General features: G+C 47.2%; 1 protein-coding gene across 14 annotated transcripts in view; it reads right to left on the minus strand.

Annotated features, from left to right (window-relative positions):
* The window catches only part of LOC114644623 (zona pellucida sperm-binding protein 4-like), a 68,005-nt gene extending 51,031 nt beyond the window's left edge, over positions 1-16,974 (minus strand). The window contains exons 1-9 of one of the 14 annotated variants that reach the window (XM_051934374.1): positions 16,276-16,961; positions 11,544-11,666; positions 11,165-11,334; positions 10,393-10,490; positions 9,967-10,094; positions 9,632-9,812; positions 8,765-8,891; positions 8,589-8,664; positions 8,096-8,157 (exon numbers count right to left, since the gene is read on the minus strand). In XM_051934374.1, the coding sequence (XP_051790334.1) occupies positions 8,096-8,157; positions 8,589-8,664; positions 8,765-8,891; positions 9,632-9,812; positions 9,967-10,094; positions 10,393-10,490; positions 11,165-11,334; positions 11,544-11,666; positions 16,276-16,894 (1,584 nt within the window). In that variant the 5' untranslated portion in view covers positions 16,895-16,961. Of the gene's footprint in view, positions 1-8,095; positions 8,158-8,588; positions 8,665-8,764; positions 8,892-9,631; positions 9,813-9,966; positions 10,095-10,392; positions 10,491-11,164; positions 11,335-11,543; positions 11,667-16,275 lie in introns of all 14 variants that reach the window. The other 13 variants (XM_051934379.1, XM_051934377.1, XM_051934386.1 and 10 more) reach the window with 13 other exon arrangements.
* Positions 16,975-17,208: the final 234 nt, after the last annotated feature.

The following is a 17,208-nucleotide window of genomic DNA, read 5'->3' on the forward strand; positions in this document are numbered from 1 at the left end:
CTGGTCAGTGCCACCGTCTCCAACCCATATAACATAGCTGGTCTCACTACCGTCTTGTGGACCTTCCCTTTCATTCTTGCTGATATCCGTCTGTCACAAATCACTCCTGACACTCTTCTCCACTCATTCCACCCTGTCTGCACTCTTTTTCACCTCTCTTCCACAATCTCCATTACTCGATATTGTTGATCCCAAGTATTTAAACTATTTAATCTATTCTTATTATTATTTATTATTATCAAAGATCCATCCATCCATCCATCCATTTTCTAACCCGCTGAATCCGAACACAGGGTCACGGGGGTCTGCTGGAGCCAATCCCAGCCAACACAGGGCACAAGGCAGGAACCAATCCTGGGCAGGGTGCCAACCCACCGCAGGACATCAAAGATTCATAAGACAATGTTATTTATGAATTCCTTGATATATCTTGTGCAAAGATTTAAATCTGAGATCCCCTAATCTTAAAATGCATTTCCCCTCTTTCAGCTTGACCACACTGTGGTTAGAGAAAAAAAATTTTTAATGTTAGAAATATTTGCCAACTAATTTACATGTTGATATTAATAAAAAAATCTCATTATTCAGCAATACATTTTCTAAATACTGATTCTATGTGCATTTGAATTTCAGCTTGTCATATATTTTATCATATTTAGTATGTCATATTTATTTCCTTTGCGTGTAGTACATTGCATTCATTTTCCATGCAGTTTTAAACCTGAATTAGGTCATATGAAATGTTTCTGTCCACATCTTTTTATAAGGCTAAGATGTTATTTGACATAAGGTTGGTGCTGTATGAATAGAAATCCATTTATATAAGTGTCAGTCATGTTAATATTGAATTAAATAATCACTGATCTGAAATGATCCCTTTCTGCCATTTATATTAAAGCCTGCTGTTTCAAAATGAGGCATCTTTAATCTTTCTTCATAATCCATCCCCTGTACCTCTGGAATGAGTCTTCTTGCTCTTCTCTGGACTTTTTCTAGCACTGCTTTGTCCTTTTTGTAGCCTGGAGACCAAAACTGCACACAGTACTTCAGATGAGGCCTAACCAGTGCATTATAAAGCTTGGCCATAACCTCCTTGGACTGGTACTCTATACATTGTGCAATATACCTTAACATTCTGTTAGCTTTCTTAATAGCTTCTGAACCCTCTTTGAACGTAGAGTCCACTAAGTTCTCATAAGGTGTGCTGTCAATTTTCAGACCTCCCATTGTGTATTTAAACCTTACATCTCTACTTCTTATGTCTAATATTTTACATTTACTGACATTAAACTTCATCTACCACAAATCTGCTCAAGCCTGTATGCTGTCCAAGTTCCTCTGTAATGATTTAACATGTTCGAGATTATATGCAAATATGCACCTATCTTGGTATCATCTCCAAACTAAACAACATGTTACTTATATTCCTATCTAAATCTTTTATATGTACTAGAAATAGCAGCAGCCTCAGCACTGATCCCTTTAGAACACCACTCTTAACATCGGCCAATTCTGATGAGGTTCCTCGCACCATCACACTCTGCTTCCTGTGTCTGAGCCAATTCTGCACCCATCAATGCACATCACCCTGAACTCCCCCTTCCTTTACTTTGATGCCGAGTCTCTCATGTGACATTTTATCAATGATTTCTGAAAGTCCATATAAATAATATCATATGACTTTGATCATGGGCGGCACGGTGGCACAGTGGTAGCGCTTCCGGGTCCTCCCTGCGTGGAGTTTGCATGCTCTCCCTGTGTCTGCGTGGGTTTCCTCTGGGTGCTCCAGTTTTCTCCCACAGTCCAAAGACATGCAGGTTAGGTGCCTTGGCGATTTTAAATTGGCCCTAGTGTGTGCTTGGTGTGTGTGTGTGTGTCCTGTGGTGGCCCCATGACCCTGTGTTCGGATTCATTGGGTTGGAAAATGGATGGATGGATGGACTTGATCATACCCTTTTGTTGCTTCCTGATAGAATTTCAGCATGTTAGTAAACATGACCTCCCTCTTCTTGAACCCATGCTGACTGTTCAGATAACCTCCTGTACTTGCCTCTTGCCCCAATGTTATCCTTAATTCATTATATTAATTTTTCTGTGATGCACATTAAGCTTACTGGCCTATAGTTGCTTGGATCTACCTGGTCACCCTTTTTATATAAAGAGATATTTGCCATTTTCCAGGTCTTTGGAATTTCCCTAGTGTAGTGACTTCCTAAAAATATGTGTCAAGGGTTTATATATGTACTCACTATCCTTCTTAAGAACTCAGGGGTAAATATCAACTGGTCCTGGTGATTTGTTTGATTTCAGTCTACTTAATCAGCAGTACTTCTCCCTGTACAATTTCCAAACCACTCAGTACCTCCTTAGTAATCCCATTTACGGCTGGGAGGTTATCAACTTCCTCTCCACTTCTGAAGACCTCAGAAAAATGCTTATTTGGAGCATCCACTATTTCATTGTTTGAAATTTTTAATTCCTCGTTACTATTCCTGAATGCAGTTCACCTTCTCTTTGATCATTAAGTACTAAAATATTGAAAGATTTTCTTTTTGTCATTTTTCACCTTATCTGTTATATTCCTCTTCAACTCTCTTTTAGCCTCCCTGATATCCTTCTGTTTGCCTCCATGTTCTTTTATGCCCTACAATTCACATTGGAGTTATTTGTTTTATATGCCTTGCACATCTTTTTTTTAATTTGAAGCTTCTTTTTTAACTCTTTATTAATCCAATGGGGAGGTATTTTTTTAATTTCCTGTAAATTCCCAGTTTAGGTATGTACCTGTCCTGAATTACAGGTAAAACTTGTTGCACTACTCCTCATCTTTCTTCATACTTAAAAGCTTATCCCAGTCTATCCTCCTTAGACATTGAAGCATTTGCTCACCATTTGCCCTACCAAAGTAAAATTAGTTTTAGTCTTGGCATCCACACTCTTATAAAACACTGAGAAGTTGTATTATATTATGGTCACTTGAACCTTGTGGTTCAATCACTACTACACCCTCACTTCAATCCTGATTTTTACAAAGGTCTAAAATCTAGACAGACTTCACCCCACATTCGTGTTTTAACATACTGTGTTAAAAAACAGCTACTGATTACTTCTTAAAACTCCTGTTCTTGTGCTTTGCTATTTGCAAGATTATCCCAGTTAATATTTGGAGAGTTAAAGTCCCCCATGTCTATAATATCCCCCAGTAAATTTGCCTTTTTTAATATAGTATTAAAAGTATGTGTGTTGAAATTACTGTGTCTGCACTGGGGGGGACTACAGCAAACCCTAATGCGTTACAGGTGAAGCCACAACTGAAGAGGACTTCTGTTTAAATTATGTTTGACATAAACAGCAACCTCACCTCCTTTTCTGTTCTGTTTATCCTTCCTAAAAGATATGTATACCTCTATGTTATACTCATCTTCATCATTGTTATTTAGCCAGGTTTCTGTATTGCTAAAATATCATAATTATGCTCCTCTACATACAACTCAGTTGCCTTAATGCTAGAAGAAATAAAATATTTTTAATGTGCGACTCCTTTACATTTAAACAGTGGGTTAGAATTTACATTACGTTTTTATTGTTACACTAGTGTTTAGTGTTTGTTCCTCCATATACAGTTCTAAACTTGAGCTGTCCTAATTCCCCCCATACCCCCCCCCCCCCATTTCCTAGTTTAAACAATCCTCGACTAGCCCAATCATACGTGTCCCCAACACATTGGTGCCCATCCTGTTCAGATTTAACCCATTACGGCAGAACAGGTGCCATCTATTGCAAAAGGAGTTCCAGTGCCCCACAACCTATACCCTTCTATCCTACACCGAGATTTCAGCCATGCGTTAAACCTTCTGATCTCATGTTATCTGGACTGGCACATGGCCTAGGCAGAACTTCAGAGAAGACTACCTTGTCAATTCTGCTCCTCAGCCTGATACCTAATTCTCCTGGCACCTAATTTTTTTTTTTATTTGGATTGCAGAACTGACAGACTACCCCTTATTTATGTCATTTGTTCCAACATGGACAATGACAACTGGATCCACCCCTGCTTTGGCTAAGAGCCTATCCACCCTTCCAGGGAGGTCTCCCACCTCTGCACCCGGAAGGCAACACACCATGAGAGACTATCGCTGGAGCAAAGCTGCGCTTCAATCTCCCTCATGATCGAGTCCCAAACTATCACTACCTCTGTTTTTCTGAGGACTGGTTTTGAGGTGGCCTCCAGATTACTATCAGGCAGATCTACGTATACCACAAGTTCTAATTGGCCTCTGTGTTGAACCTGTGTATCTTAGGGGCAGATCTTTTCTAGCAGTATAAAGAGAGTGGTCCTGGATTTTGAGGAAGAAACACTGTGCATGCACAGGGGACAAGTGCCTGTTGCTGGGATCAAGTCATGCCCACAGCCGTCATGTCATTAATATCCAGGTTCCTACCTGGCCCACAAAGTCTCTACTCAGTGCAATTGTCATCCAGCACAGCAAAGTTAAAGGACAGCACTAACACCTCAATGAACAACTACACTGTCGTCTTTATTTGTGATTACAAGTATGGTGGTTACAATTTTCAGGCAATGCAGTACAGATTTTGTGAAAGAGCTAGTTTTTCCATCTCCTAGAGAAGCACTTAGACATTTATGCTGCTGGTGATGACTGCAACAAAACTGACAGTGCCCACACTGCCTGTTACTCCACAGATAGCAATGTTTAGGGAAATGGCAGTAGTAGGTATGATTGAACCCTTGAGTCTTTGGAGCAGTCCTAGTTAATAATAATGTTAGCCGATTTACACAAAGCTGATAGCTTTGCACATTGACTACAGCCAGCTGACCATTGTTACAGAGCCAAACTCTTATCCAATCTCTTGAATGACAGTATATTTAGCTGGTTCAGCTCCCAGGACTTAGAGTGGCTACCTGCCATTTGCTTTAGCTACTAAAGGCATGAAGGAAGACTATTTTTCCATCAATCGCAGCTTGTGGCATTTCATGGTCATGCCTTATGGATTGTGAAACAACTTGGTCAACTTTGAACATATCGATGAACAAGTGCTGGCTGGCATTCCAACCTTCTCTGTGGTCCATTTGGGTGATCTCTTTTTATCCATCCTTAACTTTGATGGACCCCTTATACCATATTCACCACTTGGTCTGCTTGAATTAAGCTGAACCTAGAAGATGGCCAGCTACACTTAGATATTTTCTATGGACAATAACTTATTTCACCATTTTGTAACTAACAAATTAAAAAGGGCATTGCAATAATAGACATGTTGAAAGTCAGAACCCCTATCTAAGGTTGTTTCTCATTGAATAGAAAGTTCGTGATCTTTCAAACCACAACATTATACCAAGTTTCATCTTTAGCCGAGCACAGGACAAGCTAAGTAATGCTTGGTTACCCAACATGACTTACCTCAATTGTCTTTTGTGGACGCAAAATGTTATAATATGCATGGTTCATCATTGAAAATACCATACACTTAGCTTGCGTTGTAGAATACAGCACCTTGTCTTGTCCCTTTCCCTTACTCTGCATACTTTCAGAACTGATCTCCCCATTTTGTTAACTCAAGTGGAGTGCCAGAGCTTTGACAGTAATACACCCATCATAGTCACGGTAGCTCTATTAAAAGTTAAATGAAATTGCTCTCCAGATAAGAGCTGCCTAACCCCAATAGGAATAAGGACACAGTAGTAAACTAATCACATTTACTCTTGGATCACACTAATCAGAGAACAAATCTAACAGTTGAAATGTAAGGTCTACAACCTGCACCTTTATCTTCAAGACAAACTGACAGATTACATCCACCACCAGGAGGCTGCCCATCACTGCTGCAGATTTTAGCTCATGCACCTACATTCTACCTGTGGTTGATCTTTTAAGTCAAAGATCTTGGCATTTTGCTGGCAGCCCTGGCCAAAGATCTTCACTTACACACTCACATAGCGCACTCAGTTTTATTTCCAGTTATGCTTGCTATAGTGATCGCTTTTGTTATGCATTGCTGCTCAGTTTTCTTTGTGCTAATGAGAAAGTATGGAAGATAAATTTATACATTAAGCATAAATAGCACATATTAGCATTAATAGCCGTAAAAGTAATTTTTACAGCTTCTAAAAGCATTAGATTTAGCATAATTTAGACATGACAAACTAATAAGATATGTCAAGCAAATAGTTAAAATAAAGATCTTAGATTTATTGCATTTTCTAAAGTTTGAAGTATTAAGAAAGGAAGGATAGGACAGGAAAAGAATGATGTGCAGAAACTACCCGAGGACAGGAGAAGGGAACAGGAACACCTGTGTTCAAGGTTAGGAAGCCGAGGAACGATACCACTGACATAATATAGAAAAATGGTTCTGGTAGGCACACAAGAAGCCAGCAGAAACAGCAAAAGTATGTAATGTATGATGTAATGTATGAAAAGTAAAAATTAGTGTATTCATGTATTAGCATAAATAAATAGACATCAGTAACCATAGTGTAGATACTAATGCAAGTTAGGACTGCCAAGTAAATGATTAAATAAAAGCACATGCCATATTTAAAATTAAGCTTAGCTTTAAGCCACCATTATAAAATAGTTTGAAAGGCCTAGGAAAGGAAATGACACAAGAAAGCCCAAAGATGGAAAAAGAAACATCTACCCAGCCGAAGACCAATCAAAAATAAGCAAAACAGAAACTAGAGATAAACAATGGACAGTAAAAACAGGTGCAGAATGAACTAATTGAATGAGGTCAGAGTGATAAATGATACAGAAGTATTGGGTTCTGAACTGTTCAGCACAATTTGGCCGATTGGGTTGAGTCCGTGTTATTATTTTATTGCAATAAAATGACACTGCCTATCCTCCGAGTCTCCTAATAACCTTCATTTCAGGCAAAAGCCTTTTGGTGACAGTTTTTCGCTACGACAAAAGTACTGTCCCCAGTGCAATTTTCAGCACAGAAACTGGTCTATCTGGAAAGCTACTACTTCCTCTGATGGGGACTAACTGCTTTTGGGAATGCTGCCTCTGACAAGGTGGCAAATAGTCTTGGGTATACCAAGTTTACACTATTTTCCACAGAATACTCTGGCTAAGTTAAGAGTTAAGCATTTGCATTCACACATTTTGCCCTTAAAGGGTTATTGCTCTGCATTGAAACACTCTCCCCTTTCCAGGTCCTTGGCTATCCATGGCTGAAGTTAACGCAAATGTTACATTTGCTAGATTAGTGGGTTACATGGAAATAAACTAGGAAAGTTCATGCCTGCTGGAGAGTATTAAAATATCCAAGTCCTAGCTTCCTTCACAGCCTAAAGCTTGTAGACTATTGCTTCAGAGCCCCACCTTTTAAATCCAAAGTTCTGTTGAGAAACTATTTTACTCAAAAGGCCCAATTCCAAATAGACTAAATCAAATTCATTTCTTTGGGCAATTCAACCTGTAGTGACTTAAGGGAGGCCCTAGAACATGTGCATGCATTGAAGTTTTCTGCAGTTCTTTAAACCAAGCCTGAAGATTTAATGTACACTTGGAAACACAATTTACCTGGTACTGCATGAGATGAAACCTAAAGTTGTCTCCACTGTAGCTTCAAAAGGAGGATAGATCAGGTTCATGGAAAAAATATTCGACTATTGATACTAGAACTAAGCCAGTAATTCTACCCAATAAGCCACACTGTTCAAAGGCCAATAAACATAGGTGGAAAAACATTTATTTAGATGAAGTTTCAAATCAATACATTTAGATCTTGAACACAAACCAGTAACTTGTATCACCACAGATGTTCAGATCTGGAGGAAAAAGAAAATATTTGTCAAATTAAAAACTATCAGACTTGCATGCTTTAGATGTGCTTGAGAACAGTTCAAGTATGGTCCTTCATCCTAGAAAGAACTGGGGATATAACAAGCAAGTAGCTCCTACAATAGTATAGCAAAAGAGACTTCATAAGCAGGAACCTTTGACACCAAGAGTGCAGTTCAACAGTAAAGCCATGTGTTCATCAAGGTACATTACATAAATAGACGAGGGGAAATATTTTAGTTAACTGTTACAGTCTAGTCTATTAATGCAACTTCAGTACTCACCCCTTTTACATGCACAGTAGAATGCTGCTGCTCCTCCTCAGGTAGTCTGGACACATGTAACCCTGACAAAAAGAACCTCAATTATGCAGTAGTCTTACTGTCTTTAGTCCTACAATTATATTTATATTTAGAGAGTTATCAAAAGGTAGCTGGATTAGGCTTGGTAGTAGTGGAACTAAATGCCAAGAATGCGGTGTAACGTGTACGAGTGTGTATAAGAAGCTGGGTTGCACTGTGTTGCAGTACTGAGAATCTGGTCAGATCCAGAATTCCAGCACAATATCCTGCACTGGTTAGGTGGTCTTCGCATGTTCACCAGCCCCAACATTTATGCAGCCTAGTATTTTGACTGAGACCTTTCAACTGTAATCCTTAACGTTCTAAAGGTAACTTGTTTCACCATACTTGGTATCAAATTCCTCAGCTCCTAGAAGTTGCACTTGGCTGAGATGGTTATTTTTAAAGTTGTAAATTAATTTCAGTGGGAATCTACCTGTATGATCAAAGCAAGCACCATCACAGCTAGTCTTAGTAGATGAGCAGATCTCTGTAGAACAGAGGATGTAAATCTGAAAAGGGAAATGAAGCCATGTTTAAAATCTGCACCTCTTGAGGTAAATCTGTATCAAGCAGTAGGCAGATGCGTAGCTCCATTCCCTAAAGACTCACCTCTTCATCCAAATATGCTTTTGTTCTACGGTCCACAAATTGGAAGGTTTTCACCTCAAATCTCCGGCAATGATTGTGTGGAGACTTGCGTAGATGTAAAGGTGAAGGGTCCAGGGCGTTGGGACAACTGAAAAGGGATTTTAAAAAAACCACAGCTATCAAATGGGAGCATGTCACAAAGTCATACAAATTGTCTGAACTGCTGTATCTGCTTCAGGTCTTCTAGATCTTTGCTCACTGAGATCCAATAGCCCTATAGCAGTCACACAAATATCCAAGAGTTGTAATCTGGGCTACTAGAAATCTAATCTTGCCAACTGAGCCACAATCAGTGACTGAAATGCAAGCATAAAATGCAGATTCCAAATATGAACATTCATAATGCACAAATGCTATTTCCTTAACATCAACATTAGTATTTGTATTTATTTTCTTAGACTCAACCTGAAAGTGATTTGACAAAATGATTAAGCCTTATATCAATTTGTAATGAGGCTCATGGCAAAACACAAATGTATACATATTTGTAATGTTTAGATGTAAATGTAGTGTCCCAAGAAAGTCTGGTATTGCGTGCCAAATACAGCAAATGTCGCTACATAGGACTGGTTTAACCTGCTAAATGCAACAGCTTTGATGGAATTCCTGGTTTCTTACAACTGAATTTTAAGTACTATAAAAGGAAAATATGACTAAAGTGGGACATTAAGGGCCTCCTTTCGTAATTTTGCATCCCTTTAGTTGAGACAAGAAGTCGGTCAGACTGAAGCAAAATGATGAACTTGGCTCTTTACAAAAATAGGAAACTTTAAAATATCTTGCGCCTAGCTGTATTGGAAGGAGGAAAAGTCCATTTTGTAACCTCACCCATTGTAGATCAGCACCCAGGCTGCTTCAGAAGACCTTGGATAAGCAATGCAGTAGTTCACCAGTAGCTTTGCATCTGGATCAGGAGAATTGAGGAGGCACAACTCCAAATACAGACTAGAACCTAGCAATAATCTTAAGGGGAGACCAGTTTCTGGATAGTACTGGGTGTAACATTTATCTGAAATGAACCAGATAGAGTATTAGTAATTCAGGCACCAGCAGGAATATCACAGGATTCAGACACTTCATTTTTCAACCCATTAACTCAGAATTCCTTGGGCAATGGGCATTTGGGGGTGTTGGTTAAGCTACTTTCCCTGTTCAAGTCTTACCTTTAGCCACTCTCAGCTGAACCCCTGGGTCTATGGGATGGGACACCACAGACTGTGGTGGCAAACTCTTCACTATGTAGCCCAAACTGACCAGGCTGCCCTCTGAATAGCTGCATTGTATCTTGAAACTTTAGAAAGACATTTTAAAGCAGTTATTTCAGTTTATGAACTTTCACGGATAGATTTAATAAAACCTATTCCATTCAGCTAGCTTACATTTTGCCTTGGTTAGTAGGCTCACAAAAGACAGTACATAATTGATCTTGCACTTAAGTATTCCAACTTCCAAGGAAGGAACCAATACATTATACCCCTTCAAAATTAGAATTACATTCTGTACCTCATTCATTTGGTTTCTATTAAAATAGAGACCAAGATGGCAATAGGTAGGACAAAGCATCAGCATGTGGGCAAAGCAAGACTTACTTGTAAGGAAACTCCCGACTTATTTCACCAAATGCCTGGCTGTAAGTGACAACAGAGCCCAGCACTTCTGCAATAAAGAGGCTTGTGGATCCAATTTCCTGTAATGCAACAGCAAAAAAAAAAAAATCTCAGAGTTTATAAAAACAAGCAAAGTTCTCAAACACCACTTTTATACCACAGCAAGTAAAGGTCATATTCAAAAGTAACATGCAGGAAAAAGTAAATTCCAATGCCTACAGTGTTCATGCAGTGCATTCTGTAGTTTTAGGTTACTCTTCGTCTTATATACCTGACAACCTTGGTGATAAGGGGGAAATCTACAGAGTATTTCTAAAAAGGTAGGGAACACAGACAAGCAGTTGATAAAGGATGAAAATAAGACTGAAGAAATGTAGGCATGATGTATGAAGAAATCTGTTTAAGATCTACACTAATGTAGAAGTTACCAGGGTTAACCTGGTTAGCAGTAGAGGATCTAGACTTTGGAACATGGATTAACGTGGGTTACAGTGTAAGTAATATACTGTATATTCCAAGTCTAAAAAAAAAAAAAACTTAGTTCCCTAGCAACTCACTTCTACTCAAACAAGAATGAGCCAAGTAAAATGGGGAACCAAAACAGTCTTGCCTTGGCAGTGTAGAGCTTTCAAACCTAATATGCAAAGAGGTGGTCTTTGTGCCACTTAATTATATGTACAGAGACATGCATAGTGAGTTAAAATACTTTTGCACTTCTCACTAATGAGCTGGAAGCAAATATGCCGTTACTTACAAACACACTTGTTCCACATTCTCCCAACCCAAACTTGAAGAGGGCAAAGTCTTCAGTCAGCAGCAAGAGGGGACATGCCTCCTGACCAACTCTCAAGGTGTGAAGATTGATCTCTGGCCAAGTTGAATTACGATAAACCACAAACACGAAGTTGTTGTCTTTTGTGCAAGCTGTTGAATGAAAAATCATCAATACAACTGAAACAAAAGCCACCAGATGTAGATAGGCTATTAATCTAGGTCAAGATAATGGGAGGGGAAGCTCAATGCTCGTCAGAGGGTTCTAAACCAAGCACACATTTAACTGGATGTTATGCAAATAAGACTTCTAGAAAAGTCACTCTAGGACAAATGTCCAAAAAATTGGTTGCTGGTCATACCTTCCAAGGGGTAAAAGCAAACAGCCTTCTGTATATCAGCACAGCAGCCCAGGGAGAGGCAAGCTTCGGGAGTCACATGAGCAGGACCACAAGGAATGTGCATCTCATCTGGAACTCTGCATCCTATGGAAGGTCTGGATTGTTAGCTTTAGTTACAATTCTTACTGGTTGCTTTTCCTGTCAAATATTCTGTCCAAGCAAGCACTAACACACAGAAGCAATAAAAACAAGCATTTCACACTTAATTGGTTAAATATAGAATTTCACAATAATATGTCCCTGGCAAATGTATGTCACCGAAACCTTACACAACTGACAGGTTTCCATATTTATCAATTGCGCTTAAATTTGAGAAAAATCAAAATGCAACTTGTGCTACAAGTGTGTGTAGGTTATCAATAGTTTTCTGTTCATATTGAAGAGTATTTGTTTAGTGAAATTGAACTAAACAATTTCCACAATCCAGTTGTAGTTAAAATAAGCTACCTGAAGGTCGTGGACGTGAAAGTGCATTCATCTCTCCGGCACTAACGAAGTCACCACCAGTTCCATAGGGAGATGGCTTTTCTGAGAAGAAATATGGTTCACTACTCTCACAAGAATCTTCAGTCTTTGGCTTGGATGGTGGCCTTGGACGGGGTCTGTGGCCAGTACCATGACCTGAAGGGTGGCCTGGCCTGCGTGCGGGTCGCTGATGGGGGCCCGAGGAGTGGCCCGGCCTGGGTGGCGGTCGCGGATGGGGGCCCGAGGGGTGGCCCGGCTTGGGTGGCGGTCGCGGATGGGGGCCCGACGGGTGGCCCGGCCTGGGTGGCGGTCGCGGATGGGGGCCCGACGGGTGGCCCGGCCTGGGTGGCGGTCGCGGATGGGGGCCCGACGGGTGGCCCGGCCTGGGTGGCGGTCGCGGATGGGGGCCCGACGGGTGGCCCGGCCTGGGTGGCGGTCGCGGATGGGGGCCCGACGGGTGGCCCGGCCTGGGTGGCGGTCGCGGATGGGGGCCCGACGGGTGGCCCGGCCTGGGTGGCGGTCGCGGATGGGGGCCCGACGGGTGGCCCGGCCTCGGTGGCGGTCGCGGATGGGGGCCCGACGGGTGGCCCGGCCTCGGTGGCGGTCGCGGATGGGGGCCCGACGGGTGGCCCGGCCTCGGTGGCGGTCGCGGATGGGGGCCCGACGGGTGGCCCGGCCTCGGTGGCGGTCGCGGATGGGGGCCCGACGGGTGGCCCGGCCTCGGTGGCGGTCGCGGATGGGGGCCCGACGGGTGGCCCGGCCTCGGTGGCGGTCGCGGATGGGGGCCCGACGGGTGGCCCGGCCTCGGTGGCGGTCGCGGATGGGGGCCCGACGGGTGGCCCGGCCTCGGTGGCGGTCGCGGATGGGGGCCCGACGGGTGGCCCGGCCTCGGTGGCGGTCGCGGATGGGGGCCCGACGGGTGGCCCGGCCTCGGTGGCGGTCGCGGATGGGGGCCCGACGGGTGGCCCGGTCTGCGTGGCGGTCGCGGATGGGGGCCCGACGGGTGGCCCAGTTTGGGTGGTGGATGGGAACCCGAGGAGGTGCATGCACCTGGACTGGAGGGTGAACACACGCCTGGATCAGAGGGGGTGCCCGCACCTGGACCTGAAGGTGAACTCGCGCCGGGATCAGAGGGGGGGCCCATGCCGGGTTCAGAGGGGGGGCCCGCACCTGGACCTGAAGGTGAACTCGCGCCGGGATCAGATGGGGGGTCCACGCCTGGACCTGAAGGTGAACTCGCGCCGGGATCAGAGGGGGGGGCCCACGCCTGGACCTGAAGGTGAACTCGCACCGGGATCAGACGGGGGGCCCGCACCTGGACCTGAAGGTGAACTCGCGCCGGGATCAGAGGGGGGGCCTGCGCCTGGACCTGAAGGTGAACTCGTGCCGGGATCAGAGGGGGGACCCATGCCTGGACCTGAAGGTGAACTCGCTCCGGGATCAGAGGGGGGGCCCGCGCCTGGACCTGAAGGTGAACTCACGCCAGGATCAGAGGGGAGGCCCGTGCCTGGACCTGAAGGTGAACTTGCACCAGAGCCCGAGGGGGAGCCCGCGCCCGCTGGACCTGAAGGTGAACTCGCACCGGGATTAGAGGGGGGGCCCGTGCCTGGACCTGAATGTGAACTCGCGCCGGGATCAGAGGGGGGGCCCATGCCGGGTTCAGAGGGGGGGCCCGCGCCTGCACCTGAAGGTGAACTTGCACCAGAGCCCGAGGGGGAGCCCGCGCCCGCTGGACCTGAAGGTGAACTCGTGCCAGGATCGGAGGGGGGGCCCGCGCCTGGACCTGAAGGTGAACTTGCACCGGGATCAGAGGGGGAGCCCACACCTGGACCTGAAGGTGAACTTCCACCAGAGCCCGAGGGGGAGCCCGCGCCCGCTGGACCTGAAGGCGAACTCGTGCCAGGATCAGAGGGGGAGCCCACACCTGGACCTGAAGGTGAACTTGCACCAGAGCCCGAGGGGGAGCCCGCGCCCGCTGGACCTGAAGATGAACTCGCGCCGGGATTGGAGGGGGGGCCCACGCCTGGACCTGAAGGTGAACTCGCGCCAGGATCAGAGGGGGGGCCCGTGCCTGGACCTGAAGGTGAACTTGCACCAGAGCCCGAGGGGGAGCCCGCGCCCGCTGGACCTGAAGATGAACTCGCGCCGGGATCGGAGGGGGGGCCCGCGCCTGGACCTGAAGGTAAACTCGCACCAGGATCAGAGGGGGGGCCCGCGCCTGGACCTGAAGGTGAACTTGCGCCGGGATCAGAGGGGGAGCCCACACCTGGACCTGAAGGTGAACTTGCACCAGGATCAGAGGGGGGGCCCGCGCCTGGACCTGAAGGTGAACTTGCGCCGGGATCAGAGGGGGAGCCCACACCTGGACCTGAAGGTGAACTTGCACCAGAGCCCGAGGGGGAGCCCGCGCCCGCTGGACCTGAAGGTGAACTCGTGCCAGGATCAGAGGGGGGGCCCGCGCCTGGACCTGAAGGTGAACTTGCGCCGGGATCAGAGGGGGAGCCCACACCTGGACCTGAAGGTGAACTTGCACCAGGATCAGAGGGGGGGCCCGCGCCTGGACCTGAAGGTGAACTTGCGCCGGGATCAGAGGGGGAGCCCACACCTGGACCTGAAGGTGAACTTGCACCAGAGCCCGAGGGGGAGCCCGCGCCCGCTGGACCTGAAGGTGAACTCGTGCCAGGATCAGAGGGGGAGCCCACACCTGGACCTGAAGGTGAACTTGCACCAGAGCCCGAGGGGGAGCCCGCGCCCGCTGGACCTGAAGATGAACTCGCGCCGGGATTGGAGGGGGGCCCCGCGCCTGGACCTGAAGGTGAACTCGCGCCAGGATCAGAGGGGGGGCCCGTGCCTGGACCTGAAGGTGAACTTGCACCAGAGCCCGAGGGGGGGCCCGCGCCCGCTGGACCTGAAGATGAACTCGCGCCGGGATCGGAGGGGGGGCCCGCGCCTGGACCTGAAGGTGAACTCGCGCCGGGATCGGAGGGGGGGCCCGCACCTGGACCTGAAGGTGAACTCGCACCGGGATCAGAGGGGGGGCCCGTGCCTGGACCTGAAGGTGAACTCGCACCGGGATCAGAGGGGGGGTCAGCGCCTGGACCTGAAGGTGAACTTGCACCAGAGCCCGAGGGGGAGCCTGCGCCCGCTGGACCTGAAGATGAACTCGCGCCGGGATCGGAGGGGGGGCCCGCACCTGGACCTGAAGGTGAACTCGCGCCGGGATCGGAGGGGGGACCCGCCCCTGGACCTGAAGGTGAACTTGCGCCGGAATCAGAGGGGGGACCCGCACCAGGAGCTGAAGGTGCATTCGCGCCAGGATCAGAGGGGGGGGCCGTGCCTGGACCTGAAGGTGAACTTGCACCAGAGCCCGAGGGGGAGCCCGTGCCTGCTGGACCTGAAGGTGAACTCGTGCCAGGATCAGAGGGGGAGCCCACACCTGGACCTGAAGGTGAACTTGCACCAGAGCCCGAGGGGGAGCCCGCTCCCGCTGGACCTGAAGATGAACTTGCGCCGGGATCTGAGGGGGGGCCCGCGCCTGGACCTGAAGGTGAACTCGCGCCAGGATCAGAGGGGGGGCCCGTGCCTGGACCTGAAGGTGAACTTGCACCAGAGCCCGAGGGGGAGCCCGCGCCCACTGGACCTGAAGGTGAACTTGCACCAGGATCAGAGGGGGGGCCCGCGCCTGGACCTGAAGGTGAACTCACGCCAGAGCCAGAGGGAGAGCCAGAGGGGGAGCCAGAGGGGGAGCCCGCACCCGCTGGACCTGAAGGTGAACTTGCGCCAGGATCAGAGGGGGGGCCCGCGCCTGGAGCTGAAGGTGAACTCACGCCAGAGCCTGAGGGAGAGCCCGAGGGGGTGCCTGAGCCTGAGGGGGAGCCCGAGGGGGTGCCTGAGCCTGAGGGGGAGCCCGAGGGGGTGCCTGAGCCTGAGGGGGAGCCCGAGGGGGTGCCTGAGCCTGAGGGGGAGCCCGAGGGGGTGCCTGAGCCCGAGGGGGAGCCCGAGGGGGTGCCCGCGCCTGAGCCCGAGGGGGAGCCCGAGGGGGTGCCCGCGCCTGAGCCCGAGGGGGAGCCCGCGCCTGAGCCCGAGGGGGAGCCCGCGCCTGAGCCCGAGGGGGAGCCCGCGCCTGAGCCCGAGGGGGTGCCCGCGCCTGAGCCCGAGCCTGAGCCCGCGCGTCCGGGACCCGACTTAAGTGACTGCCACTGACGAGTATCCAGCTGAGAAAACCTACCAGACGGTTTGCTTCTTTTCAAGGGTTTACCACGGTTATGGGATCGCGGAGACAGAAAGGCAGAGGTTGCCACCATTTTTGCAACCGGTAGAGATTCACTTTCTGGATGTACATTTAATTGAGCCTCTCTTTTGTGGTCCTCTAATCTCTTATTCGCAAAGCCATTCCAATTTAAGTTACTAGCGGTTTGAATTTTCACATCCTCATCCATTTCTCGTGGAATTTTCAGCATCTGTTCATACCGGTAGTTCTCATCAAAGTTATAGACTTTTGATTTCTTTGCCTTAGGGCCTAACGGCTCTTTCACGCTTTTATCAGAGCTAGAAATATGGGTGGTTTCATCGTCTGCCACACTAGCTGCACCTTTCAAATTGTTTAACCTTCTGAGGTTAGTGGCACTGTGCCAAGCCAGAGATAACAGACTTTTCAGTCCCGGGGAGCTACTACCGGCGTCATGCCGAGAGCTTTCTTTTCTTGTGTCAGGACTCCATCGTGCAGAAACACCCGTTTCGTTTGTAACAGGCGGCCGATCGGCAGACATCGCAAGAAAAGCCGCGCTTGCCAGCAACAGACAAGCCAATGGAAGCCCCGGCGGTAACGCCAGCTTCTCCCATAACATGTTCTGGCGCTCCTCTTAACGGTGAGCAGATCTGTCCCTCTTCAGGGCTGGTGGTGGCGTTTTTGATTTGGGTTGTTGTTTTTTTTTTGTTGTTTTTCTCCTCCCCCGTCGCCTCTCTAGCCTGCAGTAGTGACTTCCGTGCTCTTCTTTATAACCGTCGACGGGCTACACTTTTTGTACAAATGAATGTAATAATTAGCTCTTCGCAGTTTAACGAGTCTTTGAAAGTGTTTAATACGCACGTGTTTGTGTTTATTAGCTTAGGGGAGCAGTCTTTGCAATTGCTATATTTTAACTACATTAATAAATTTAGT

This window comes from Erpetoichthys calabaricus, chromosome 12 (genome assembly GCF_900747795.2).
Source record: "Erpetoichthys calabaricus chromosome 12, fErpCal1.3, whole genome shotgun sequence".
NCBI classification, from domain to species: Eukaryota; Metazoa; Chordata; class Cladistia; order Polypteriformes; family Polypteridae; genus Erpetoichthys; species Erpetoichthys calabaricus.